The sequence below is a fragment of the Trachemys scripta genome, chromosome 8, assembly GCF_013100865.1.
Source record: "Trachemys scripta elegans isolate TJP31775 chromosome 8, CAS_Tse_1.0, whole genome shotgun sequence".
Taxonomy (NCBI): Eukaryota; Metazoa; Chordata; order Testudines; family Emydidae; genus Trachemys; species Trachemys scripta.
This window is the reverse complement of record NC_048305.1, coordinates 70,785,032-70,812,998: the sequence shown is the minus strand read 5'-3', so window position 1 is coordinate 70,812,998 and position 27,967 is coordinate 70,785,032. Positions and strand designations below refer to the sequence as shown.

At 41.9% G+C, this 27,967-nt stretch overlaps 2 protein-coding genes across 11 annotated transcripts in view; one reads left to right on the top strand and one right to left on the bottom strand.

Moving 5' to 3' along the window:
- On the bottom strand, positions 1-27,800 carry DPH5 (diphthamide biosynthesis 5). Of its 5 annotated transcripts, none has more exons than XM_034778685.1 (8): positions 27,680-27,800; positions 27,183-27,360; positions 21,758-21,882; positions 17,324-17,432; positions 5,323-5,443; positions 2,856-2,895; positions 1,702-1,805; positions 1-245 (listed from the first exon to the last, which is right to left on the bottom strand). In XM_034778685.1, the coding sequence occupies exons 2-8, from the start codon at positions 27,315-27,317 to the stop codon at positions 22-24; spliced, it is 858 nt and encodes a 285-aa protein (XP_034634576.1). In that variant the 5' UTR covers positions 27,318-27,360; positions 27,680-27,800; the 3' UTR covers positions 1-21. The 5 variants fall into 5 exon arrangements, with proteins under 5 accessions (XP_034634576.1, XP_034634578.1, XP_034634575.1 ...); XM_034778687.1 differs by having other exon boundaries at positions 27,183-27,295; positions 27,680-27,747; XM_034778684.1 differs by having other exon boundaries at positions 27,183-27,295; positions 27,626-27,707.
- Positions 27,764-27,967, top strand: part of LOC117881426 (uncharacterized oxidoreductase ZK1290.5-like) — an 81,124-nt gene continuing 80,920 nt past the window's right edge. For all 6 annotated transcript variants that reach the window (XR_004646784.1, XM_034778679.1, XM_034778683.1 and 3 more), the window contains exon 1: positions 27,764-27,913. Coding sequence is in view for 5 of the 6 variants with exons in the window: in XM_034778679.1 (XP_034634570.1) it covers positions 27,820-27,913 (94 nt within the window). In the remaining variant the exon portion in view is untranslated. The remainder of the gene's footprint in view (positions 27,914-27,967) is intronic.

The following is a 27,967-nucleotide window of genomic DNA, read 5'->3' as shown; positions in this document are numbered from 1 at the left end:
GGACAGGTAAAGGCTCTTTATTCAAGTGTTCCTTTGGCATTCATTGTCTTCAGAGCTAGATTCATCCATAGCAAAGAGCTTAAGCATATCTATTTCCAGAGGATGCATATTGCTTGCTATGATCATGGAATGTAGTGGGCCACCTAGTTCTACTGTGGACATCTGTTGTAAGGTGCCCGAAGCAATTTTCTGATCCACGGCACCCACTCTTGCTAGGCCAACACAGAGTGTGTTCTCCGTAACTTCTACAAAAAAGAAAATGCAATTACAGGAAATAATTCATCTTTCATTTTCTAGAGAGCAAATTCAATCTCTTTATTGAGCAGTATTTGCTTCACTGAAAGTAATGATTGTATGTTACGTTTACAAAAGCATTGAATCTCAAGTTTCCAGTCTCTGATTTTAATCTAACACTTTAAAGCCAGGAGTTTTGTTGCACAGTGAGATGGAATTCTGTTATTTTGAGGAGATAGAGTACTCTAAGCTACATGCTGACAGTAGTTAGAATGGGCTGTGGCAAATACACAATAGAGGGGAGTTAGTTCCCTTCTCCATGTGAGTCCTCCTTTCAGTCAGTGCCAGCAGCAGGATATTGGTCTAGGTGAGAAGACTATTTTACTTCGCACCCCTACTTCCAGACCTCAGCAGAGAGAAGTAAACTACTAAAGGAATAATGGTGGAGATTTGCTCTAAAATGTTGTCTTGTAAATAAAAATCAAACCAAATGTTAATAGAAATACAAGTGAATGAAGGCGGGGTTTGTTTTAGCTCTGCTCTCAGTAATAGTACAAATGTGAAGTAGCTACCTAATATATAGACATGGTAGAATTTGATTTTTTTTATAACTGACGTACCAATAGTAGTTTAAGCATTTTCTCCAATTTTTAGAGTTCACAAAATTATGGGTTTTAAACATTTTTTTTATCTATTTAAAATTTTGTGGGGAGTATCTGACAGTTGATGCCCAGATTCAAAAACTGAAAGCTTTAACTTCACACTGTCAACATATGTCAAAATATACACTGTAAATATTTTTAAATCAAACTACCTTCAAGCAGCATTTTTCTTTATCTGTAAATTGACAATGTAACTGTCAGCTTGTGTGTATATGATGAAAAAGACATCTACCACCAAATCTAATTCTTCCAAACCTACTTATATAAATGGAATTAATCTGAATTTAGCCTGGCATAAATAAGAATTTGGCCAATAACTAGTGAAGTGACTTAGGTGTCTGTCATATGAAAATCTTGAAGTACAATTGTCTAAGGGGTTCACAGTACAGTTAAAGGGAAACTCAATGTTAAAATATTCTAACAGTTCTAAAAACCGGTGTAAATAAACGCTCCATTCTGATCCATTCAAAGAAGCTTCCCCTTGTTTAATCTGAGGGACCCAACGGAAAGATGAATGGTAGCACTGGTTTTCAAACTATGGTAACTGTACCAGTTGAACAAGACTAAAGACCTTGACTATGCCTCCAGGAATTACTAACTTCCATTCACCAGTGCTCACTGCCTGCAGCGTAGCTTGGGCTTTGCCAAACACATCTTGTGATCAGCTGAAGGTAGCCCAGTTCCACTTCAGGTCAGGAGGTGCTCTAACGAATAGGAGCAGAGCAGTAGTAGAGACTCCTCAGTAAAGGTAGAGAAAGGGGAAGCCTGGAGTACTAGCACCTGGAAACAACTATTGAACGTGTACCTGGTTCTTCTCCTTGAAGCCTCCTATTTTGAACAATGGCAAGAAGCTGTTCTGCAGCTTGGTTCACACTCATGTACCGTGGTGATTCATAAATCTTCTTTCCTCTGTTAGAAAAAAACTAAAGTAATAACTACCTTGCCAAATAGTATTAAACCCAGAATACTAGGTTATTGTAATTCTCTCATTCCATTATCTCTGGTACATTTCAGCTTTAACATAACCCATGTGGCTTAAGTAATCCATAGGCTTTGTGGTAGGCCTTGGGGGTTGGGGGGGTTAGGGTGAATTTCAGCTCAATTGCAATCCCTGGGCTCCCTGCACACTTGTAAAGCAGCAGGGCATGATCTGGCTGATAGTTTGCTATCTTAAGATTCAAGTGAGACTGCTGGAAACTATACAGGGTCTGCACTTACTTTAGAAAAACAAAACTCAAATAATCCAATACGTTTTCCCAACAATCATCATGTAGGCAGATAATTACAAAGCAGAAATATATTCAATTATTCTCAAACACATTTCAGCTAGTTTGCCAATTCTAGCTACATTCAAGAAAAGTTTATGAATGTGAGTCTAGGCCAAAAGTTACAGCATGTCTCGCAGCAACAGTTTATAGACCCAGTTATAAAAAGATGGTTTAGAAATGACAAACTTCTTTGAGACAGCTGAATGACCTTAGTTAAACTAACACTATTAAAAATACTTCTGTTTGGTGTTAAGACAATGGAATGTCAATACTCCAAATGCAGTTTCTGGCCAGTGCACTGAGATGATTCAGAGCACTGTCTTGTTTTCAGCCGTTCATCTGCTTCAGGGAGAGAGACTATACTGTGCAAGATTGAACAATTATAAGACTTCATTCACTGAACAACCTCTTCTAGAAGGACCTAGTTAAGACAAAATGTTCTGTTTACTGAACACAATACCGAAAATTAGTGTGCAATTGCTGCAAACTAAGGGCTTGATCCCACTGAAATAAATGGCAAAACTCCCATTTATTGCAGTGAATGCAGGACCATGCCTAAGTACTTTATTTCATTACGAGTGAGCATCTAAGGAATGGGTGAGTGCAGCATTACTAAGTAGGAGGAAGGATCTTCAATCAGTTTTCATTAGAACATGCTGACAATATATTTATTTTCAAAATAGTGACTCACTTCATCAGGTTTTCCAGAGATTGCTCCTTTACTTTTATGTCTGCAGGATAAAAGTTATATTTATTAGACACAAATAAAGACATCAGAGGTACTGTAATCTTCTCACTCATCTTAATTGTCTAAATGGGTAAGGGCTTAATTAGTAGTTTAAATTAGCAGGTCTTTTCTGCTTTTCGTATACCAATATCTTAGCTATTGTAGGAACTACAAATGTGGATTTCTAGCCAAGTAGTATCCGCTCTATTCTGAGCTTCATATATTAGTTATAAAGAAAAACCCTTGTCCTTTCCTTTTATAAAGATGAAGTTTTACCTGGGATTGTATTACTTCTAGGATTCTAATGCAAATAACAATGTAAAACAGCCCTTAAAATAGTGCTTAAGTACTACAATGATGGGCACATTTGTCATAGGATTGAAAAATCTCAAAATGATATTGTTCTAAAATATTTAATCATATAAGCTTCTGAAAGCCAGATATATTGCATGCTTCATTCATAGATTCTAGGTTCAGTTGCACCTCGGTAGTCGGAAGGTAAAGCAGCATAACTGAAGGACAGTATTCACTTTAACCACCACACAGGAACCCAACTCATTAGCAGTTCCTGCTATAATTTCTGGATATGTGTATTTTATATACAGAGCAACTCTGCAATTTTATGGAGTCTTAGGCATCTGCATTATCTCTGACAGGCACTCAAGATCTACAATATGGAGCAGTGGAAATTATATACTCAACAGTAGAATGTTTGTTTAGTTTGTACTGACTGTCACAATTTTTGACTTGGTGTTCAAATCTTAGTGCATTACACTCACATACATAGACAGGAGACTTACATCACTCATCTTACATCTGAATTCAATGTGCAAAAAAGCTGTACAAAACCCGTAAAAGTTGGGGCATTTTTACAGTCTTAAAATAGCTGTTCAGAGTTTAGCATTAACTTCTGCCAAGGAAATTATGAGGAAAAGGTTTTTATAACAAGATCTGTGCATAACCTAGCCTTTTAACAAAAAATGTGGGAACTACAGCTACAATTTATCATAAGTTAAAGTTACAGTACTTCCAAATCAGAACCATATTCTAATAGCACTGTTTCTGTATTTTGCTTTTACTCATTCGTGAAATATCCTTTAATGTAATTTGACTAAACAATCAATTAAAATAAACCACAACCAAGTGGTATTAAAGGAATGCTTATTTTGAAATTATCAGGTTTCAAATGTGACTTAAAATTAGATTTAACTCCCATACCTGCCATGAATTCTCCTCCCCACCCCACCGAACTTTGTGGTTTTGCAATGCTGCTATGTTAAAATCAACACAAAATGAGAAACCGTGCAAAGCATTAAGTGCTAACAGATGCAGAGTAAGTGAACCAAAAAAAAAAAAAGGGGGGGGGGAGAATCTCCCTCCTGCTTCCCTTCTTTAAGTTTGTTAACTTGTAATATAACTTAAATTAAAGTTTCTTTAAAGTTACCAAAAATCTGATTTTAACCACCTCTGAAATCATTTCTGTGCATTTGGAAAGTCAGCCAAATGTGTAATGACACTTGTACATTTAAATTGTTTCCAGACTAAGGTTCTTTCAACACTCACAGAATGCATGTTTTTACTTAAACTATGAATTTGTTAAGCACTGACAGCTCCCTCCTCAGCCCAAGAGACACGGAAATCGTCTTTCTTGAAGTGGTCACAAACCAAGGGCTCGAACCTGCACACTTTTAAGCATGTGTGTAATTTTATGCACACAAACAGGCCCATTGAAGCCAATGGGACTATTTATCATGTTATTAGAGTTATACACAGGCTTATGTGTTTCCAGCATTGGTGTTTAAGATTTGGATTTACAGGAGAGGGGTAAATAAAAAGATCAGACAAAACAATGTGAGCTACTGAGGAGGTTGCTAATTTAAAATCAGTCATCTGTTTTAGATCCTTGCTTTACAGTGTTTTTGTATATTACAATGTAACCTTGTCACTCTGTAAATGTCTTCAGACTAATGAATGTTATATTAGAAGATGAAAATCATTTAATCAAATACAATAAATTTGGCTAATACGACATGTCTCTTCCAAGATGAAGTCTATTAAGGTCTAAACTACTAAAGTAAAATGACACTTGCTAATTACTGCAACCTGATTTGGATCTTGAACAGGAGATACACTTGTCCTTAAACTCATGCTGCATTTTAACAGCATAGGCGGATCTCTGATCCTTGTTGAATTCTATTGAAGCACAGGGTTTTATTGATTTCTCTACTCTTTAGAAATCGCAGGCCACAGTGAAAAAGATAGGTCTAGTAAAGCTATTCTAAATTCACAAAAGCAATACACAAAGGATGCAATTTTTGGTATATTTTCTTCAATTAAAAACTTTTTTCTTCTAAATTTATTACATTTATCACCATAGCCTCTGGATGTTGTACAAGAAAGTGATTACAGAACAAAGACAGATGACCCTTACCAAGTAAGCACAGCGTGTGCATTCCATTCTGCTTGTTCTTCTGAATCTTGTCAAAAAAGCTTTCTGGTTTCCACGTATCCGTCCAGAAAACTATAGAAACTGTTTCTCCAAAGTTGTACAACTTAAAAAAACACACACACACACACACAAGCAAAGAAGAAATTACTTAAGTGTGGATTACAAAGAGTTTCTATACATTAAATATTAGGAAATTAAGGTTTGACATAACTAAAAGCTAAGAAGTCTTGAGCGTGTTTAAGGATGGAGCATCAGCTAGAACTAAGGCACCCTTATATAAAAGGGTATTTTCTAAATGATTTTGTTGCACGTGCAGGAAAGAATAAATTAATACCGCCTTTTAAAAAAGGTGTCCTGTTCTCCCCTTGCCACACTGCAACTCCTTGGAATGGTCTAATGCATTAACAAGACTTTGTTTTTGCTTTGTATCTAAGCCTGTAACAAAGTTTCCCTCTCTACTATGGAATAGGAGATTTACTACTGTTCTGTCACCCTCCATGCAGCGATGCACGTTAGAGAATGAGTAGTGAGACTGCCTCCTAAGGCTTGTATCCAGCTCTTTATTCTGGTCACCATTCTTCATTAACTTTCAATATTCCTTCTACACTTAAAAAGACCCAATCATGTAGTCCTTATTCCGGCAAAATTCCCAGTTAAGTCAAGGTGGACTGGGCCCTTTGGAAAGACTGAAGCAAAACTGTAGGTATCTGGTAGATTATTTCCTAAATCTATAAGGAAACAGGTAGGCAGCCTCCAATAATGCTGTAGCATCTGCATTCCTGTGTAATGTTTCTACAAGCCTTGGGATAAATTATTCTTGAAATATTTGTATTAAAATAGTGCTCAGAGGATGAGTCTGCTATATATGAAGATGTTGTCCCTGTGCAAAAGAAGTTAGAATCCAATACCATAAGGATCAGAGGACAGGGGCTACAGACAGATATATTTTGTGTGCGCGCACACACCCACACACACAATTCTAGAGACAGTGGCAATTTCATTCACTTGTCCCTCAGTCTTGCCATCATTTATTGGTTGTCTTCTCACAGTAATGGGGAAGGTGGGCCATGGGAGATATTTGATATAGTTCTGCAGATAGTTCCAGATGGGCATTGTAAAAGGCAGCATAAAATAGAAATATTTTACTGAGATGTAATTAAATGCAAATCTATTACTGGTGGTGATGCATACAAAGGAAATAACTCAGCTTGGCTTTAAGGTCCCAGGTTGAGTTTCAGGGCTGGGAGTTGGAAAACATATTTATGCATCTACATTAAGTTAATTTGATCTGGAAGGCAGCAGAGGCAATAAACACCAATCTTGATCTCTTTACTGTCTCACCTCAAAAGGCAGAAACACATCTTCAAGACCCTGCCTTAGCCATGCTGTGGTCAGTACAGGTCTAGGGTGGGACAACAAAGGTGGATTTGCAGTTACCTGATATGGGGCCTGGCTCCAGCCCTGGCCATGTCCTCTTTTCTCTCTATCCCATGGCCACACACCCCAACTGCTCCCCTTACTTTAAATCCTACACCGAAGCAAAGGAAGAAGTGCAGTCCCCCTGTCTGCTAGAAGCAGATGAAAGTCCCTCCTCCTATCCCAGGCTTGGAAGAGCATCTCTTAACTCCCCAACTATTTCTTCTCTGCCACCCTTCCCTGGCTCCTAGCTACAGGGGGCAGACAAGAAATTAAATAGATTGAAATTGGTGGGTATGTGCGCGCAGAGCTCTTTTCAAGCCTGGGACAGGAGGAGGAATTCCCATCTGCTTTTAGCAGAGAAGGGGGAGCTGCACTCCGTCCTCTGCTACCCTTTCTTTAAACCTTACACAGAAGACATTATGGTGGTTCTATGCCAGCTGGGGATTTCCCTCTGGCCATTTCAGCCATGAACACAGATCCTTTGCACTGCCAGAGCACCACAAAGTGACCAGAGGGCACCAGAGAATCAGGTCTGCTATTTCAGCTTGGACTTTTGTAATGCTTCAAAGCAGAAACAAGTTAGTTTTCTACGGAACTGGTGCCCAAAGGTTACCCATTCATTCTGATAGGAGGACAGTATGTTCAATGATTCTTGGCATATTACACAAACTATTTCCTCATTTAAATATTACACTTCAGTAACTCAAAGACATTAACCCATACTTCACATTTCATAACCATGAGGTCCTGCTGGTAAACTCCAGGATACATATACATCTTTTGGACCTTCATTTTAAATGAAAGACCTTTCATATTGTCCTCCTATCAGAATGAATGGGTAACCTTTGGGCACCATTTCCGTAGAAAACTAACTTGTTTCTGCTTTGAAGCATTACAAAAGTCCAAGCTGAAATAGCAGACCTGATTCTCTGGTGCCCTCTGGCCACTTTGTGGTGCTCTGGCAGTGCAAAGGATTTGTGTTCGTGGCTTAAATGGCCAGAGGGAAATCCCCAGCACCTGTTTTTGCACCACTGGCCAGCATGGAAATTGCTTTCAGAGGCAACACGAGGCACCACTGTATTACTGGGGGCACAATCATCCATGTCATTTATACCCCTGTATGAGTTAGATTTTGAGAGAAATGTCCTTATTTTTACTGCATGTGCCTTTCTGGTGGTCCCAAAACATTTAATAATCCTTCTTAGAAATGAAGGAGAGGGGGATAAACAGGAGAAAATTACTTTTGGCAATTCATTGGTATACTATCATTTTGGAAATGCTGTGGGATCGAAGCATTAATGGAGTCTACTGTTGTGTTAAATTGAGGACCTCAATAAATTTCAGCTGTTGTGCATGCAAACATTTGTATATGCACAGGCAAAAAATTTCCACCCACATCGTACATCAGCACATACTTGGACACTACTCCTGTGGCAGAACAAGCCTACATAAGTTTGAAGAAACATTATTTGTAAGCTAACTTGCATATTTAATAAAACTAATATTTTAACTCTTTCTTACACCCTGATATGGTACTTTCTTGGCTCAAGAGTCTCTGATACATGAGACTGCTATACTATGTTATGCTATTATTTCTGCCTCTTGAAATCCAGCATAAAGCAAATGATTCACAAGAAAAGCCTTAGTGCAGAGGGACCAATAGATATTATTAAACAAACAACACTAATATCTTAAAAGGATCCTCCTCTGTGACAGATTTCAACCAGAAAGAAATCAAACTGAGTCTTTCCATTGACCTCAATGGATCAGGACCTAGAAATCAAAATGTAAAACTTGATGTTGTTGGCACATAGCTGTAAAACCATTGCAGTTTTCATATTCAATGTGTATTTTGTACAGAACAAAACAAATGAGGATCAAACACTCTGTTCTGAGCTTTTTTAAGCAGAAACTTACGACAGCCGGAACAACATCTTCAACGAACCAATCAGACATAAAATGGCTATCACAACAATAACCCCTTTAAGAAGGAAACAAATTAATTTCTGAGCAATCTTGATAGTGCTGTGTCCTTTATTAAACACTGCCTGGCATTTGGGGAGGAGGGATATCTTGTATGTGAGAGCTTTCAAATATCTCAAGTATCACACACTTGCACTGAACATCAGATTTATTAGATTCCTGTCCTATGGTCACAGACACAACTGGAATTTCAACAGAGGAAGGCACTACATTTGGACCTAGTGGATGGAAGGGCAGGCCTTTCAAATCAGAAGCAGTAGAGACAAATCTGTCTCCCTCTTCTCTAATGTTCAAAGTCTTCATGGGAAGCTTCCAAAAGCAGCATCTTCAGAAATGTGAGAAACTTGCTTGTAAATGTTTGAAACAAATCTTTTCTATGATTATCTGTTACAGTACAACTACTAAAAGCCAGGAAGAGCAGGCAGGTCTCCTGACTCCCAATCCAGTGCCTGATCCACTAGACCCGACTGCCTCCCACAAAATGCATCATAAAGCAGTGTAAGGAAGGTGGTCAGTTTCCCCCATTCTTCAAGCTTCACTTTGTTTTGTCCCAGCATAAACTGCAAATATATTTAGTGCTTTCTATTTTATTTACATACTTAAAATGAAAGAAAAGCAAACCACTTTTTGTACCAAAGACTAGGGAGCTACAGTTATTTTGTACCAGTATTTTTAAACATTGCAGTTCAGCTGTTGGGCTAAATATAAACAAACTGCAAAGGTGGAATGAAGCATATTAGAGAGAATGGGCTACATTCTAATCTCAGTTACAGAAGTTTAAACCCACTGAAGACTTCAACCTTCAGTGGAATTACTCATCATTCACACTGGTTTAAATTAGATCAGAATCTATCCTACTGTGGTCCAAACCATAAGAAACTCTTCTTAGTGTTGTGGCCAAATAGCTAATGAACACAAAGCATGAAAAGGAAGGAGCAGAAGCTAAGTAGGGAAAAGTAAACGAAAAAAAACATTTTTCTTTCCCCCTCAAACACAGTAGTGTACTAAAACAAACAGCAGAGAAGGTGCAATTTAACATTCAAGACCACTAGTGCACCAGCTGCAGAGAAACAAAGAAAGAAATATTTCAACATTGCAAAGGTTTATTTTTACAGCATCTTTTCCCAGAATTATTGCTGCATCAACTGTAACCATGACACTGCATTTTGTCAATTATGTACGCTGTCTCCTTTCTTGAAATTTCAAAACAGTTTTAGAAGCTGTTCAGAAAATGGGTTACTCACCAGGAACATTTCAGGAGGTGAATACAAAAGGATTCTTGTTGTTAAGTATTTTAGACCCAAACCTGCAGCTCTTATGCATGTGCAGACTCCCAGTAGACTGTAAAGGGAATTGACCAATATGCAACTAAGGGCTACCTTTGATCTCCTTTGCTGTGTTGAGAATCACAGGTTATATGATGGGACGTTCTTATAGGGTAAGAATATACTGCAACTGCTACCATTATGGAGTCTAGTCCTGGGAGATGTAAGTGAAGCTCAACTCACACTGAAGTCAACAAGGCTACTCCTGGCCCCAGTGATGTAAGTAGAAACAGGTCAATGGGCATTAAGGGCCACTCAGAACCTTGCATCATAGGATCTTAGTGCTTACTTGCTGGTAAACCCTGCTGCAGAACGTGATTCCCTTTCCTTCATCTTTGGTATCAGGACTTTGGCTGTGATACTACACAATGTTCATCCTTAAAAAAGGAATTTTTTGCCCTTGATACCCGATTCCCCCAGGTATTCCTCATACCAAAGGAGGCATACTGTGCTAATATCTAATAACTAGGGGCAAGGTTGGGAAGTTCAAGGGTAACCACTGTAGCTACAGTCCTGTCAGCAGAGGTAAGTTGCTGATGACTTTTGGCCATTTAAAATGAGCCTTATTCTAAGGCTTATCATTCACACCGTCTTTCCCAGTTTTATAAAACTGCAAGCATGGAAAATTAAACTTTTACTTAACATGCTGTTTCTGCATCGCACACAACTGAGCTAGAATTCCTGGGAGCTGTCAGGCATAGAGAATGGAGATGTGGGGAGATGGCTGCCAAGCTGGAGAAAGAGCATTGAATGTGATTGTGTTCTGCATCCTATGGCTGATGCTACCCAGCAGCCATGGCTTTCAACCTAGTAACTTTAGACAAAAGAACCAAGGGAATTCTCTGTCTCTGCTGAGATGCCTTCCCTGTTGGTGATCGGGAATGGCTTCCACGTGAGCAGAATGGGACACAACCGTAAGAGGATTAAGAGCCTCCTTCCATTGAGAGCATTTGAAGGATACAGGACTTAATCCAAAAGGGTAAAGTCACCTTAGAGGCTCTGGTACCCTTCTTAGGCTCTTCATATATAGAGACATCAGATCAAGATATCTCCCACCTCTCGCCCGTATTAACCTGAAAGACAGTTGCCAAATTCTGCCTGGTAAGTGGATTTTCTGGGTCAGATTCAGTGGTGACAAATGGTCCTGTAAGTTACACAGCACATGTAAGCAATAAAGTAGGATAGCTTGCACTGAACTAGCATTTAGAGGGTGTGCAAAACAAGTGCTAACTTATACAATGAAGGCTCAGGGCATTTAGCAGGAAAACCAACTGGAGACAGTAAGATAAATTTGTTTACTATTTTACATCAATGAAAAATGTTTTGTATTACATTTCTCCCATTTGAAGGAAGACAGATGGTCATGTGGTTAAGGCATAGAATGGAGTCAGGAAATAAGAGTTCTATTTCTACAAGTCCTGCAGGCTTCCTGTGTGACCTTGGGCAAATCTCATAACTACTGTTTGCCTCAGTTTCCCATCTGTAAATAATACTTCCCCTACAGGACATGAGTGTTGTGAGGTTTATTAATTCCTCGCAAAGTGCTTAGATACTATAGAAGTGAGCACCACAGTTCTGTATTTGTATTTTTCAGTGATAGGTTAAAAAGTAAACCTACTTCATAGTGTAGTTACATTTGTAAATTTTAATTGGAGAGCTAGTAACTGAAAATAATCGGTGTAATTAGTTGCTGAGGGATCAAGGAAGACAGACATTTATTCAGATCTACATGAAACTGTTCTGAAGGCTAATTGGATTTACCTTGCAAAAGGGCCAGGACATGAGGCATTTTTCCTAGTTACCTTTTAAAAAAATGCTTATGTACTTAGCAATGCTGTTTTCTCAGAGCAGTGTGTCTCTTCTTACTCTAGCTGTCAGTCATGTTAGTCAGTACACTCCCACAAAAAAGAGAGAGAGAGAGATGAATAGCACTAGTTGGAAGGATGAAGGCTGAGGGCTTAAGCAGCTCTACTGCAGCTCCTAAACTAGGGAAGGGAGGTTATGCAAAAGGACCAGTTTGAGCCATGACTTCCAGAAAGGCCTTTAGCAGTGTAGCAAGGACATGCAAGGAAAAGGACAGTAACGCACTGCATACTGCAGGCAGCCTAGATCTGGACTACTTCCCATGCACTGGCTCTTTAGAGCTGCTTCTTGAGGCACACCAGGGCATTCATTTGGTTTTGGTCCTATGAACAGGGAAAGAATCTCCCTTTCAAATGGTATGGGGATTATACATTTAGGGTGGTGCATGAAGTGTGCACGCAAGGCCAATTTTCAGCTAGTTAATGGCGACAGTAATTGGATGTGGTTGCCAAAAGCAACAGTCTGATAAAACTAGAGCAATTTGCTTATGTTTTTCTTTCTCCATCTATTCCAAGTCTCTCACCCTTAGTTGGTCCCTTCCCTTGTTCTTCTGTTCTCTCTCCCCCTACTCTCTGGCTTTTGTAGTCAACCTCTCCCCTACTGTCCCCCCTCTTTGTAGGTCCCAGTTTTTATATCTGTGCCCACAACTTGTCCCCTGCTTCACAGTTCAATGCTACAGCAGCTTTTTATTACAGCATTCAGGGGAGGAGAAAATTGAAAGCCATTTTTGCCCCAGCAGTTGGCCTAACAGTGAAAAACTGAGCAAGGGAAGAGCTGAAGCCTGTAGAAGGCAGCAAAGAACTCCTCCCTTCCTTCTACCTACTGGCTACATGGACTAGAACAGTGGTTCTCAACCAGGGGCCGCAAGCAGGTTTCAGATGGTCCGCCAAGCAGAGCCAGTGTTAGACTCACTGAGGTTCAGGGCAGAAAGCTGAAATCCCACCGCATGGGGCTGAAGCCCTAAGCCCTGCCACCCGGAGCAACTTATCTTTGCTGTGCCCACTGTGGCATGAGGCCCTGGGTAATTGCCCTGCTTGCTACCCCTTAATGCCGGCCCTGGCTTTTATATGCAGAAAACCAGTTGTTGTGGCACAGCTGGGCCGTGGAGTTTTTATAGCATGTTGGGGGGAGGGGGGTAGGAGGGGAGGCTCAGAAAGAAAAGGTTGAGAACCCATGGTGTAGACTCATGGGAAGAAATGGGGCTGAGGCCATGCCTCTTTCCCCAAGTAGGTGAGCAGGGGGAGAGCTGAGGTCACAGGTTCCCAATACGGCCAGAAGTACAGCTCAGCTGCTTGGGCGGAAGGCTGCAGTGCTCCAGCAGACACCAACAGAAGTGCTATGTGAGGGCTTTAGAGTGCACTCCTGTGGGACTACACTCCCTCCCCAGTCTCTCTGGCGGGATCATTCTACATGCACAGATACAGAACTGCAGGGCCTTTAGAATGGTGCTTAGTGCCAATAATTGTGATACAACATTAACAAATACCACTGAGACCATCCATGAATCCAGTGGTACCAGGTTTAAGTGGCAATTCACATCCGAGGCACTTTCCCAGCTGTCTTGTTTTTCTGATTTTGGAAAAATAAAAAGGAACATTCTCCAGATCTTGAACAAAAGCCTGATACGACAACCAGTATGGCGGAGCACAAAACAGGGTGGAGAGATGGGCACAGGAGGGATCTAGAGACTTTGGCACAACGTAACTAGTGCTTGTAGCTGTCTTGCAATGTGCCTAACTCACCCAGCTCTCAAAAAAGCTCTAGCCAACTGTATCAGAAACTGCGGCAAACAAGCTTTTTGGAAGCTCAGCATTAAAAGGTCCTTTTTATTTTATTTTATTTATAAAGGGGGAGGTCTTGCCCCTTTAATGTGATATGAACCAATGCAATAGCTTCTTTAACATTTTTAATAATCTGTTATCATAGTGATTCTCCATAGCAGCAGCACCGATCTGGACTGCCTGGCAGAGATGTTTTCAGAGTGGATGCACATTTTTCCTTCCAAAATATTTTACTTTTAATGAGCTTTTTATGTACAAAATAGCAAAAACTACGTTTCTGCTCCTTCAGTCCCAGAAACAGTAAGTCCAACCCTAGCTCATGCTCTGATCTGTAATTTGTAGCTTATGGCAGCACCTTTATAGAAATCAGTACACAAAAAGTGATGTATGGTACCAGAATGCTTTCTCCGTGAACTTCATTGTAAGAATATACAATTAACTGCACGTTATGCTTCACAGAAAGCACTGAACATTGGTCTGATCATATAGGAGACACATTCTTTTGTGAGCAGCAACTGCATTTCATCCAGACAGAGTCTAATCAGCAGCTACAGCTCATTGTTCTGAAAACCATAAGTACAATCTATAAAGGTGTTTCCTGTTTTTCACTAGTAGAGTAAGAAGTTTTGTATCAAGATCAGAATAAAAGACCAAAAAAAAAAAAAAAAAACCTCTTCTGTGGTCAAGTATGTATAAGAGGAATCCCTGCCATACCCAAAATGCTTCAAAAAAGCAACTGCTCCTAAAACAAATGAAATAAACTTATGACAGGAGATAATTATGAAAATAAAGAAGTGGAGAGTTTTAAGGGATGATGGAAGTAACAGCTACAATGTTTAATAAATGAGAAGTGCCTTGTCAGCTTTGATCTCCCTTCATTATTTGTTTGCTCCCTCAAAGAACACTGAAGATTTAAACATTCAGCTGTTTACGATCCTGTAATATAACATGATCATGATTTCCCAGGGTGCTTTTCACAAGAACAGGAATATGTTGATTTATGAGAGGGGAGCACCTCCCAGGTTAGGAAGGAAAAAGACTATTGCCAGGATGAATAACCCCATGTTTCCGTCATGGTAGGTTCCCCCAGCACAGGATAAAGAAAGTAAAGACAACCCTTGAAACATGCATGTGTAGTCTAGGATTGTTTTAAGGGCGGTCCTGATTAGAAACTGCCTCTCTGTCGCAGCATTAGATCCTGTCTCCCTGTACAACTGCTACAAGGTAGGACAAACTTTCAGAAACACAACAGATTTTTAATATAGACACCTGCACTGTCAGGGTTTGGACTGGAGGGTGGGACCTGCAGTTTTTCTCCTAATGGCACAGAAAGCAAGACCATCCCATGCTAACGAGTAGTAGGAATCCACTGCCAGCTCTTAACTGTAGAAGCAAGCTGTTTACCATAATAAAGCAGATAGGGTAAGGAGCCAACTCCTGTGCTACCCTACCCATAAAGTGCAGCCATGTGACGCCTGCCAACTTCTACTGCATATGTAGATTTTAACACCAAAAGTATACTTCCTTCCTAAAAGATAATCTGACCTCTCCTTTCAACAACAGGCAGGTGTTGTGAGAAAGTACTCATGGGGAGAATCATCACATTGCGAAGGTCACGGGTTGTGTTCCCTGTGGGCAGGCGTACACTACAATTAACATTCACATTTCAAGAATGGTGCTGTTGAACCAGCAGTTAAGCATGAGAGCCCACAGGGCTCAGACATTTCTATCACTGTGGGTATGTGTACAATGGAACTGGAGGTATAATTTCCAAGTCAGGTAGACATACCCAGGTTTTGATTGAGCCAGTGTACTAAAAATGGCAGTGTAGCCGTGGCTGTGGGGGCAGAGGGATGGGTTAGCCACCTTGAGTACACACCTAGGGTTTCAGATGGGATTGCATTTGGCTTGGCAAGCCTGTCCCACTGCCTGTGCAGCCACAGCTACACTGCTATTTTTTTAGCACACTAGCTCAATCAAAGCAATCATGGGTATGTCTAACCGCCTTGGAAATTACGCCTCCAGATCCAGTATAGACTTATCCTGTGTCATGAAAGTCTGCTCAAAGCTAAAGCCTATGCCATATCTACCACTGGTACAGCTGTGCTGTTGCTGGCAACTACTGAAATATGGCTGCTAGTATTTCTGGTCTAACTTTGGCGGTATCGGTTATTTCTGTTAAAACAGACAGCTCTCCCTTCTTTAAGCTAGAAAGGACTTCTTCCTTCTGAGATGGAAGTGCCCTGGACATGCATCTAATCGCTTGTTTACGCCCTGATCCTCCAATTGGTTCCGCGTAAGCAGACCCCTATGTTCACATACAGCCTCAATGGCTCTTCACAGGGGGGCTACACATGTGCAGGACTGAGGCCTACAATGGCAAGTTCCTTGGGGACAGAGTAGGGGTAGGGCTGAGCACACTGCCAATGCTCATCATTAACAAGAAAAACAAAGGGGAAAGTTGCAGATAGCTAATATATGTATGATTAGTGACAATACATGTTAGACTAGCATTTTTCCTGTAAGAAAGGCAGAGAGTTTTCTGGACATCTATGAAAGGAAGCTGCCCCATACCAGACCTACAGTAGTTACATGGCTTGAAAGCTGTTTATACTGGACACTAACTTATCCCACGATTGAGTCAGGGAGTTCCTGTGAGTTTTCCAGCCAACACCCATTTTCCCTATATTCATAAAATAAAAATATTCCAGCTTCCGCCTTGCAGAGTAGAATTATTTTCTTTTCTTCCCTTGAAACTATGTAGCTGCCAGCAGCTGATTCTCTGATTGGAGAAACTGGGACAGGGACAGGAGCAAGGAGGGGAACATACGGAAGATTTTACAAGACAGGCATAGCAGATTATGAAAGAAATTTAAAAACATTAAAGAAAATAGGTCTCTACTTTTCTGAGCCTCCAAGACCCAAAGTAACCAATCTATGAGACATGCAATAGGCTAATATCTATAAAAAAAAATTTAAAAAAAGTATTCAGGTATGTGGCTCCCATCCTTGCATTCCCCTAATAAAACAAAAATCAAAGATCCTTTAGCTGTTGGCAAACATGCAGGAAGATTAAAGAGGTGAGGATCAACTCAGGAGGGAAGGAATGTGTCTGATGCCAAATTTTTGACATAATTTTTAATCTGGGTTTGGGATAATACACAGAATCATATATGTACCCATTTTATTTCCATTGATAGTATATTTCTCAAGGGGATAACAACTTTACCTTAGCAGATGATCACCAGTAGGAACAGTAAGCTGATAGGGCAAAACAATTATCATACGCACACAATGCTTTACATATGAAATACATAGAAAATACTGTCTAGTTTTGTTTGTGGGGGAGAGAAACCAGAATTGTCACCATTTACTCACATGTGCATCAATACAAATAGGCATTTTGCCTCCCAAATGTTAAGTTACATAATGATAAATGCATGGAACACTCTGAAAAGGAAATGTTAACACATTCTGAAAACTGGCCAGAATTTCCACAGCTGTCTTCCTTAAAAGTTTAGACAGTGTCATGCAGCCCTTCCATAATGTAAGAGCGGTAGAGACTGCTGATTCTAATATTAACAATTGTAGAACAGTACGTATAAGAGTTACCTGTAAACCACAGCAGCCCACTGCATTCATAATGGAAGCATTATGAATAACCCTGTATGGAATCCCAAGCTTTACTGCACGCAGAACAAGATCACTGTGTGTTGTGGCCCTGTGGTAAGGAAGGAATGGGTTAGATTGACAAAATACACTGACTGAGCATAACCATCAACATAGCTTGTTTGGAAAGTAAAATTAAAATGCTTCATGAGTAAAGCTATGCAGCATGCCAAGAGGGCAGTGGTAGTAAGGACTTTACTCTGATTTTACCATAACAATAAGTAGCAAAAAAAGGGCTAAAAAGCACAGTGACCCACATGAATTTCACAGCTCCCAATTGCTTTCTCAAAGTTAAAACTGCAACAGTAGCATGTTTATTACTTTTTAAAGTAACTTTTGGTAGCAACTTAAAGAGGACAGTTCCATTTGTCCTTTGTCTTTTGCAGGTATCTGCTGGATGTCTGTTGAATAGCAAAAGTCAGCTAAGCTTAGCACAGAGAACTTGGGCGTAACTCCAGTATTCCTACAATTAATGTGCAACCAGGCCATCTCACATTTGCACTGAGAGCCTGTGAAAACACGTTCGAAAAAAAGCACTGCACAGTATACAGAACATGTTTTAAAGATTTACACATATTGTATACATGTGTATACAGTAGCTATATATTAACCTTGGAAAAGCCAAGCTTGGCTTTTAAAACTATTCTCTTTTATATATTTATGTACTGAAATCCACAAGACTCAGGGAAAATGCATTAGGATATATAAACAACATGCAAATTCATTCCAGAAGTAAGCAGGAGTGATCCCCTTTGAAACTTACCACAAGCTGAATTTGGCTTAACATACCCATCAGTCAACATGCAACCTGCATCTTCACACTTGGACAAAACTCTCAGTCAGGTTAATTGGAGCTTTGCCCAGAGGAAGAACTGCAGGCTTGAGTTCCAAGTATGATCAGCATCAGAAGCACAAATAGATCCAAGTTAGTCTTATTTTTGAATTGCAACAATTTAAAATAAATTAATTTTTATTTCAAATGGTACATGTGCATGTTAAGCTGTTTAAGAAGTACTGTACTCTCCACATTACATGTGAAATGTGGCAATGCATTTAAATAAGAAAGCTGTCAAATCTGAACAATTGCTTCAGCTGTCTCCTTTTCAACAAAGATACCTCAGACAATGCTGCCCATTCCATAGAGGGAAACAGGGAAACTAGTAGTATCTGGCTGAGCTGAGTAATTACATAGGAGGGTTGTTTTAGCCCTGACATCCTCTGTCGTTCAAGCTGAATTCTCATGGAGTTCCCTCAATCCCTGGCCTGACCATTTCCCAACCTTAGTGCATTTTTGTTATGCAACTACTTTGCCAGCTCAAGTGCATAGCTACTGACACAGAAATGTGGCAGCAGCTGATGGGGGTGGGAGGAAGTGTCCATTTTTTTAAAATATGATAAAGGCTCATTCATCTACAGCAGATTAACTAGTGGAGTCTGAATTATGGGAAATCAGGAAGTATTGCTAGAAATAGACTGCAACACCTAGGAGAACAGCAGTAAGGTAATCTAGACTTAGAATAGCTCCCTCATTAACTGCAAAACTCTCTCCTATGCCCCCCCAACCCTTCCATGAGCAAAGGAGACCCAAGCACATCTGCTGAGGGAGAGCAGGAGGCTGGTTCTTCAGCCTTGTCCCGTCTCTCCAGATCCATGGCATGAGGGCTCTGGAGACTTTGTGGGTCTGCTAATAGAGAATCAGGGGAACAGCTGGCTTTATTTACTGAAATCTGTTCCCACTAGGCCCCTCTACAAGGGCTGCAGCACAGCTGCAGGAAGTGTGCTCACATATGGGGCCTCAGCCAATTGCAGCAGGGGGCCTGAGGGAGTCAGCCCTCTGTGCCCTTGTCTACACTACCACTTTCCACACTACTGGTCTAGCACCAGTAGCATCTTCACGGGCAATTATGGAAGCAGTTGCATAAACTGGATGCAGGTGGGCATTTATTTCAGTCACCACATTGTCTGACATGGTGCTAAAAGTTGCCTGGTTTCCATTAACACATTCTACCAATATTGCAGACACAACTGCGAATGGATCAGTGGTGGGGGAAAAGAACTGAAAAATTCCAGTGTAGCTGCCCCTTGTGTGGTGCCTTTGTATCAGCAGGATGGGACATCCCTTACCTGTGGGGCTGAAAGGCCATCCACCTCCTTTCTGCACTAGCTAAACCTCTCCTTGAGAACAGATTACTTGAAAACTCCGAGGTCAACTTTTGGAGTGTCCTGGCTCCTCTGTCATCCTCACACTGGGTTTTCCACAGGATAGGACAATCCTGCCCTTTGTTACTAGGAGCAACCAGTCAATCACCTCATAGACCCCAGGGAGCAGGCGTGCTTGGAGTAATTAGGAAGAAAAAGACATCTGAAATGGGGTGCATTAAACTTCAGAACACCGTTCTTCAGTAAGTTGCCTTCAAGAGTCCAAACACTGATTGACTGAAATACACACCATGGACTCTTTTAGCCTGCTTATATAAATGGTTAATGTCTGTCATAAGCTTTACAAATTTTATATCTACTGCTAAAAATTAATCCATACTTCCCTCAGATTAAGAATAAAAAATTGACATATTAATAGACTGAAAGAGTTAGCGTGAGAGCCTTAGTTTCACTTCTTGTTTGCAATGTTTCCCCCACCTCCAACTGATTTGGCCACAGTTTAGATGACCACCCCAGAGGGAAAGTTTCTATAAGGAACACGAACAAATTTTTGAACTTGGGTGCCTAAGTTAAACCATTAAATCCATTATGAGGCACTTAAGTGGCCCATTTTTCAGAGATGCTGATAACTGGCAGCTCCTATTGATAGTAGCAGTTCTGGGTGCTCAATCTCTCTGAACAGCAAGCCATTTTTGGGTGGGGAAGGGGAGTGCTTAGCTTTAGATATCCAACTTTGAAAATTGTGGCCATATAATACACTGTACAATGTTCTAGAATGGTCTAGAACATCAACATCACCAATTAACTTCAAAGCTGCCTGGAGTTAGATTTTAGGGTTCTGGTTCTCCAAGATGATTCTTGCAGGGGGACCCTTACATCCTCCCTTATGGAGACCCACTGAAGTCAGTGGGGCACCACACAGGCATTAGAATCTGCCCACACGGATCTGACGTCAGAATTGGGGCCTAAAAGCCTACACATTTAGACAACATAAATAAAAGGTTTAGAAAATTCTTTATATCTTTTCAAGACAGAGTACTATGTTATAATAAAAGCATATGTTTCTAGTCATTAAAAACATTGGTATACACATTTGCAGAAGCAGGCTCGGTGACCCCCACACAAACTCCAACTACTTTTTGATGGACACAGTAGTTATATGGCCTGTATGCCTAAACTTATTTCTGGATCAAAGCAAGAGGGTATAGGTACTGCACCTTAACTTAAACCTGGATTCTAATGGCAATGCACACTGCAAGTATAATTACTTTAATATTTCTAAATAGCCAGCATCACCTGCAACTACACAGTTTAATAAAAAGATTGTCTCAATGTTTCCCCAGCATCTGTATGTACATAAGTTATTCCTCTCCTTTATAACCCTCTGCCCCTCCCCTAAATGCATCCATTCACCAAACTGTGCTCAGTGATTTAATTTTCCTTGTGCCCCTTGAAGCTGTGATACAAGTCTTGGATCACCAGCTGGAGACAAAGAGCTCTTCTGTATGGCTTGACATTACAGATTGATGATGCTTGATTGCATAGGCAGAAGGACATCCTTCTGGAGACAGAAAAAGGCTATAGCTTCCAGCAGGAATAAGAAACTGAAATAGGAAGCTTAATAAACCAAACTGACAAGACATTTATAATGGCCCAGCCATCCTTAAAGACTAGAATAGATAATACCATAAGTGTGTGCAATCAACACCCAGCATTCAATTAAAAAGCAACGGAAAATACAAAGCATGATTAATACATAATCAAGAAATGCACCATACTTTGTAACAAGCCTAGCACTTCTGCTAAGCTGATAAAATCTAAAACAATTTTTTTTTTTTATGAAGGGCAGCTTGAATAACGGAAATTAATTTTACAGTTGTCGCTTGACTTTTGAAGGGAAGATTTATAGATCTATGTGAGTGCCAGTGGGTCTGAGTTCCTATCTGATAAGGATGTTTTGCAAGCTGTTTGGGTGCGAGAACTGCAAAACAAGACTGAGAATAAAGTGTGAGCCATTTATTTACATTTGTATCAAATTCAAATGTAGCCAGTTCTGCAAGAACATGAATGGGGCACACTCCTATTATTATGAAAATGGAATGTTTCTTTTTTCCAGCAAGAAAATTATGGTAACATGAGAGAGCTCCCATTTGTTAAGGGCTAGAAGTAGCCAAATGACAAAGCCAGAGGAATAATTAAAATGTTGCCTTTTCTTACCCAAATGGATCACCAACTACAAGAAAAGCAACATCACAGAGATCAGCATCTTTTAAAATATTATCTGCTTCTTGTTCCACAGTTTCTCTGTCAGCCAGAATCAATTCTCTCCCATAGAACTCCTCCTAGAGATTGAAGAAAAACATCACAATGAGACAGCTGGTGATGACTTCCATTTGTCTTAGTCTGTCTTCTTCCAACCAGATATAGATTAGACATTGGCTAAAAATGTGCTATGACCTAGTTTTTTTTATACCATGTTGTAATTAACCAGTTTTGAAACCATTCTTTATTAGTATCCCCAGAGAAATGAGACTCCAACAGCTGATGCTTGGTTTCTTTGCACTTCAGATTCACCCTCCAATTCTGTTTCTGTATGCTGAAGACTTTCCATGCATGTTGATAACACATTTAGCCTCTAATCCTTCAAACACTTACCTTTAAACAGATGAGCAATCCCACTGAAGTCAATGGGACTACACATGTTCTTTAAATTAAGTATATGTGTAAGCATGTACAGGATCAGGGTCTCACATATGAACCATGAGACTTGGTTTGGTTCTAGAATGCTTAGTGACTATTCTGCACATCTGTACATCCTTACAACTCAAATTTCATCAAGCTATGTAAGTACTATTGTTACATTAGATAGCAAACTTCTTCTGTTCTGTAAGCCACCTGGCACATTTTTGGGAGCTATAGAAATCATAGTTGTTTAGCCAACTGAGGTCAGGAAGGTCTGTCTTTACAGAAAATGTGACATCAATTCCAGTTCTGCTCTCCACCTACAAAGGATAGTGTATAAACAAGAGAACCAGCATAACAGTGATCACAGCATAAAGGAGTAGCAAAGGCTTCCCTGAGAAAGGATGGTCCTGTGGTTAGGGCAGTAGCCTGGGATCTGGTAGTCCTAGGTTCAATATTCTGCTCTGCCACAGACCTACTAGGTGACCTTGGGCAAGTCACTTGGGGCTAGACCCACAAAAGTACTTAGGCACCCAAGACCAATATTTAGGTGCCACTGATATTCACAAAATTAATGCTCAGCTGGTGCATAAAGTCCCCACTGACAGGCCTGTGCAGAGCTCCGTACATCTTTATGCTGCCACACAGCTAATTAGCAGCTCGGAACCCTAGCTCATGCCCAAACCCCAGCAGGAAACTCATACTTAGCATTCCCCTCCTATCTTTCCAGTGGGGCCTGACAGCACACCTACAAGATCAGAGCCTCGAATGAAGACTGGGTATTTTTCAGATGAGTGTGTGTGTGTCTCCCAGAATAGTCAATAGCTCAGTTATAAGGGCACTCACTTGGGATGGGACAGAACCAGGATGTGAGATGTTTTCAAATCCCTGCTCTGCCTGATTTGGAGCAGGAGCTTGAAACCAGGTCTCCCACATCCCAGGAGAGCACCCTAACAATTGGGCTGTTGGCTAAAAGATTTAAATACAGTAACTCCTCACTTATAAGTCATCCCGGTTAATGTTGTTTCGTTGCTGATCAATTAGAGAACATGTTCATTTAAAGTTGTACAATGCTTCCTTATAACGTTGTTTGGCAGCTGCCTGCTTTGTCCATTGCTTGCAGAAAGAGCAGCCCGTTGGAGCTAGCTGATGGGGGCTTGGAACCAGGGTGGGCCGGCAGCCTATCAGCTCTCCTAAGTTTCCTGTGAAGCAGCCGCCCAGCAGGCTATCAGTTACCGGCAGTTGAGCTGTCCATCCCCCCACAGTTGTGTGCTGCTCCTGCCCTCTGCCTTGGAGCTGCTCCTGGCAGCCTCCTGCTTGCTGTGCAAGGGGGGTAAGGGGTGATAATGTCAGGGTGTCCCTCCCTCGCCCCCACTCCCTGCTCCTTTACCCCATCTCCACAGAGCAGGGGGGAGAGGGAGCCGGGGGGGACACCACAGGGCTCAGGACGGAGGGAGCTTGCTGGCAGCACCTGCTGTCTCAACTTGCTGATCTACTGAAAAAAGCAGTGCACTTAGAGTGTGGTCAGCATAATTAAAGGGGCAATGCACATCTCTCTCTCTCTCTCTCTCACACACACACATGGTGTGTGTCTTTGTCTCTCTCTGCTATGCTGTCTCCCCTCCCTCCATTCGAGCTGCCTTGTAAAGTGTGAGGCTACATTAACAACAATGTGTTAACCCTTGAGGGCTCAGCCAAGTGCTAGTTCATCATTTAGCAGTAAGGCATTCCCTGGGAAATATCCCACCCTCTAGCTTCACCACCTCAACCAAGCTTTACAATCATCATAGCTGTGTACAGTATTAAATTGTTTGTTTAAAACTTATACACACACACACAGTATATCTATGTCTATATAGATATAAATACAGTCTTTTGTCTGGAAATTTTTTTTCCCTGGAACCTAAACACCGCCCCCACCTCCATTTACATTAATTCTTATGGGGAAATTAGATTTGCTTAACATTGTTTTGCTTAAAGTAGCATTTTTCAGGAACATAACTACAACATTAAGCGAGGAGTTACTGTAGTTCTTTCAACAAATTGAAGGCCAACCTAAATAGTCAATATGCAATAGCTTTAACATATGTTATTTTAAGCTGGGTTGATGATAAAGGTTAATCAACACACCACGCTGTTTGGAATTCCAGTAACTGGACTGAGGAACTAAACACAGATATTATTTAACATTTGTTTAGTGGTAGTGCTTAAAAGTCAACAAGACTGGGGTCCCTCTGTGGTAGGCATTGTAGAGTGATACATAGCAGCTCCTTCTCTTACGTTAGTAATAATACTTAGCATTATTTTAATGCTTATATCAAACCCTCAAATTTCCCTGGGATGTAGTCAAGTAAATCATACTCCCATTTTCCAGGCAGGGAAATAGACAGAAAGGTGAATAGTCTGTTACAACCAGGATTAAAATGCAGAACACAGCTTCCATCTGCATTATTCCTCCAGACCACACTCCCTTATAGTGATGGCTGGTCCTAAACATTGTAATAGAACTACAGTAAGCTGTCGTGTTTTTGGACCAATACTAAAGTACTTACGTCGAGCGCGGTGGCATGCACCTGTAATCCCAGCTACTTGGGAGACTAATGGACTGATCAATCAAAGTGACTAAAGTATCATATGCCAGGTCACAACACCCAGAGCAGGGAGCTGGGCCCAGCCCTGCAGGACAGGTGCAGAGTGAGTGTGTGGGGGGAAGGCTCATTCTCCAACACCCCCACCCAGAGCCCCAGTTTCAAGATGGGGGGAGGTTGGAAGCCTCAGTTTCAAGTTTTACCCCAGATCCCCACATCCTGTGAGGCCCTGCATGTCAAGAATATGGGATGGTTTTAGCAATCCATTGCAGGCCAGAGTCCTCATCTCTAGACAGCTTTCTGATTCCCTCTATTGTTGCTCATATGTGACTGCCCTCCAAACTATTAAGCAGCCAGTTTCCAGGTGTCATCTACTTCTAACTTGGACAGCAATATCCTAAGGGTCACCCTTCTTCATTTTAAGAACTGGCCATTTATTCCTGTTTTTTGTTTCCCATCCCCTAACCAGTTTCAAAGCCTGAAGAAGGCCTCTCACCCTAGGAATATTAAACTTTCCTAACAATATCGTATCAGAGGCTTCATGAAAAGCTTTTTGAAAGATTAATAACAGCTATATTCTTTTGTTCAATGTTTTGTATTTAACATGTAGAGCTGCTTGGGAATTTTCTTTTCGATGGAAAATGTACTTTCTGCAAAATCAAGATTTTCCACAGGATCATTTCAATTTTGCCAAGGTTTTCTATTTGGAAAAATCTAAAATATTTTGTTTCTGAGATAGAGAAAACCTGAATCAACAAACTGAAACCTTTCATTTCAGGCAGTTTAATGTTGAATTGACATCTGTGTTAAGTGCACTGGTGCTTCACAGGCGCTGTAGTTCAGGTATTTTACACCATCATTTGCTCCTACAGACTGGGCTCTAGACTACATCTCCCATGATGCACTGACAACACCACAGGCAGATACAGTTTAACATTCAACAGACCAAAACTAAGGTCTTGTGCACACAATGCATTAGTCCACATCAAAGGGGTACAAATTTTAGTGTGCACTAGCATACTAACTGGCCTGTGTGGACCCTGCTTATGGGCACTAAAAGGTTTTTTTGGTACATGTTAATGTAGTCCCGTTTTTAACGGCACTACATACTGTGTACTAGGGCAGTGGTTTTCAAACTGTGGGTCACGACCCAGTACTGGGTCACAGAATTGAAGGCACTGGGTAGCAGCAGCTCTGGTCCGCACCACCGACCAGGCCATTAAAAGTCACATTGACGGTGCTGCCTGGCTAAGGCAAGCTAGTTCCTACCTGTTCTGACACCGCGCTGTGCCCCAGAAGCAGCCAGCAGCAGTTCCATCTCCTAGGTGGAGAGGCCACGGGGCTGCATGCGCTGTCCCTGCCCCAAGTACCGGCTCTGAACTCCCATTGGCTGGTACCCAGCCAATGGGAGCTGGAGAGGGGAGGGGGAGTCAGTGCCTGTGGGCGACAGCTGCGCAGAGCCGCTTGCGTGCCTCCGTCTAGGAGCTGGACCTTTTGGTGACCACTTCTGGGGCGCAGAGCGGTCTGCCTTAGCATCCCCTCTGTGCTGCTGACCGGGAGCCGCCTGAGGTAAGCCCGTGCTCCAATCCTCTGCCCTGAGCCCCTTCAAACCGAGAGCCCTTTCCTGCACCCCAAACCCCTCATCCCGAGCCCCACCCGAGCCTGCACCCCCAGCCCAGACCCTCTCCTGCACTCCAACCCCCTCCCCAGCCCTAAGCCACTTCCTACACCCTGAACCACTCATTCCTGGCCCCACCTTGCAGCCCTCACTCCCACAGCCAATCCTCTGCCCCAGCCCTGAGCCTCTCCCACACCCCAAACCCCTCATCCCCAGCTCTGCTGGGTCATAGGCATCAACAATTTTCTTCAACTGGGTCACCAGAAAAAAAGTTTGAAAACCACTGCACTAGGGAGCTTTTAGTGTGCACCAGCAGGGTCCACACAGGCCAATTATTGTGTGACACCCTACTGTGTACTCGAATTTACACTTCTCTGGTACTGACTAAAGCACCACTGTAAAAGTTCCAGTTAAACAATGAAACGTTTAAGCATTTCTAAACTGATATGTTTCTATCTTTCTATTCCATGAAAAATTTTGAAATGTGGACTTTGTCCCAATTTGGAATGAAAACAAATGTTGAAATATTGGAATCTCTTGTGGATTAACAAGCTAGAGAGACAAGTTACTCATATAACGTGCATGTTCTGATCATATTTACACTCAGAAAGATGCTTTACTATTCTTTCTTCTAATGAGTCATATTATTATTTTTGCTGGTAATGTTACTGATCCACAATTCCCTGCATCCCCCTTACTCTGTTATTTCCAAAAAGATATTAAAGACTTTCAGTTCAGTGGCACATAAACCTACCAGTGCTTCCTTCCCTACAGTTAGGACCGATGTGTAGGCCTCCAGGTATACTCTGCGGCAGTGCTTTACAACCTCCAGTCCTTTCACGGTAATATCTTTGGCATCTCCCAGCCCTAGTCCAATCAGATAAAGCATTTTAATCCCAGGAGTGAAACAGAAGCCAGTTCCTGAGTCTGACCTACCACAAGAAGGAAACAGGTATCAGAGGGATGGATACCCGGGTGCCTCCGCAGGGGAACACCAGGGAGACTCTTCCCCTGCAGAGCTCAGCCCCAGCCCCCTCGGGGGTCACCGGGCAGTTTGATGTCCCCCGCCCCGGGCTCGCAGCTTTCCCCTGTAACATCCCCTCCCCTCCGCGCCCAGGGCCGCCGCCGCCGGGCAGTACTAGCGGCACGCGGAGCAGCCTAGGCCAGCCCCGGAGCGCGCTGGGCCTGGCTCCGTACAGGGGACACGAGCCTGGCGCGAGCGGGCCCCCGCCCGACTCATGGGCCAACAACCTGCTCGCAGCGGCGCCCCCCCTTGCAGCACGCCGCTCTCCCCGGCTCGCAGCCGTAAAGCCCGCCTCGCTTTGCGGCGCTTTACGACGGCAGGGGAGGGGTTGGAGACAGTTGCCTAGCGCGGCGGAGGTTGCGGTCTGATGGGGACGCGGCTCAGCATGGCCTCGCGGGCGCCGCTGGGTTTCCCCACGCTCCCCCTCTCCAATGGCTTACACATCCCCGTGCTGGGGCTGGGTAAGTGCCCTGCATCTCTCCCCCGGCCGGCCGGCGGCGCTGGTGATGGAGCTG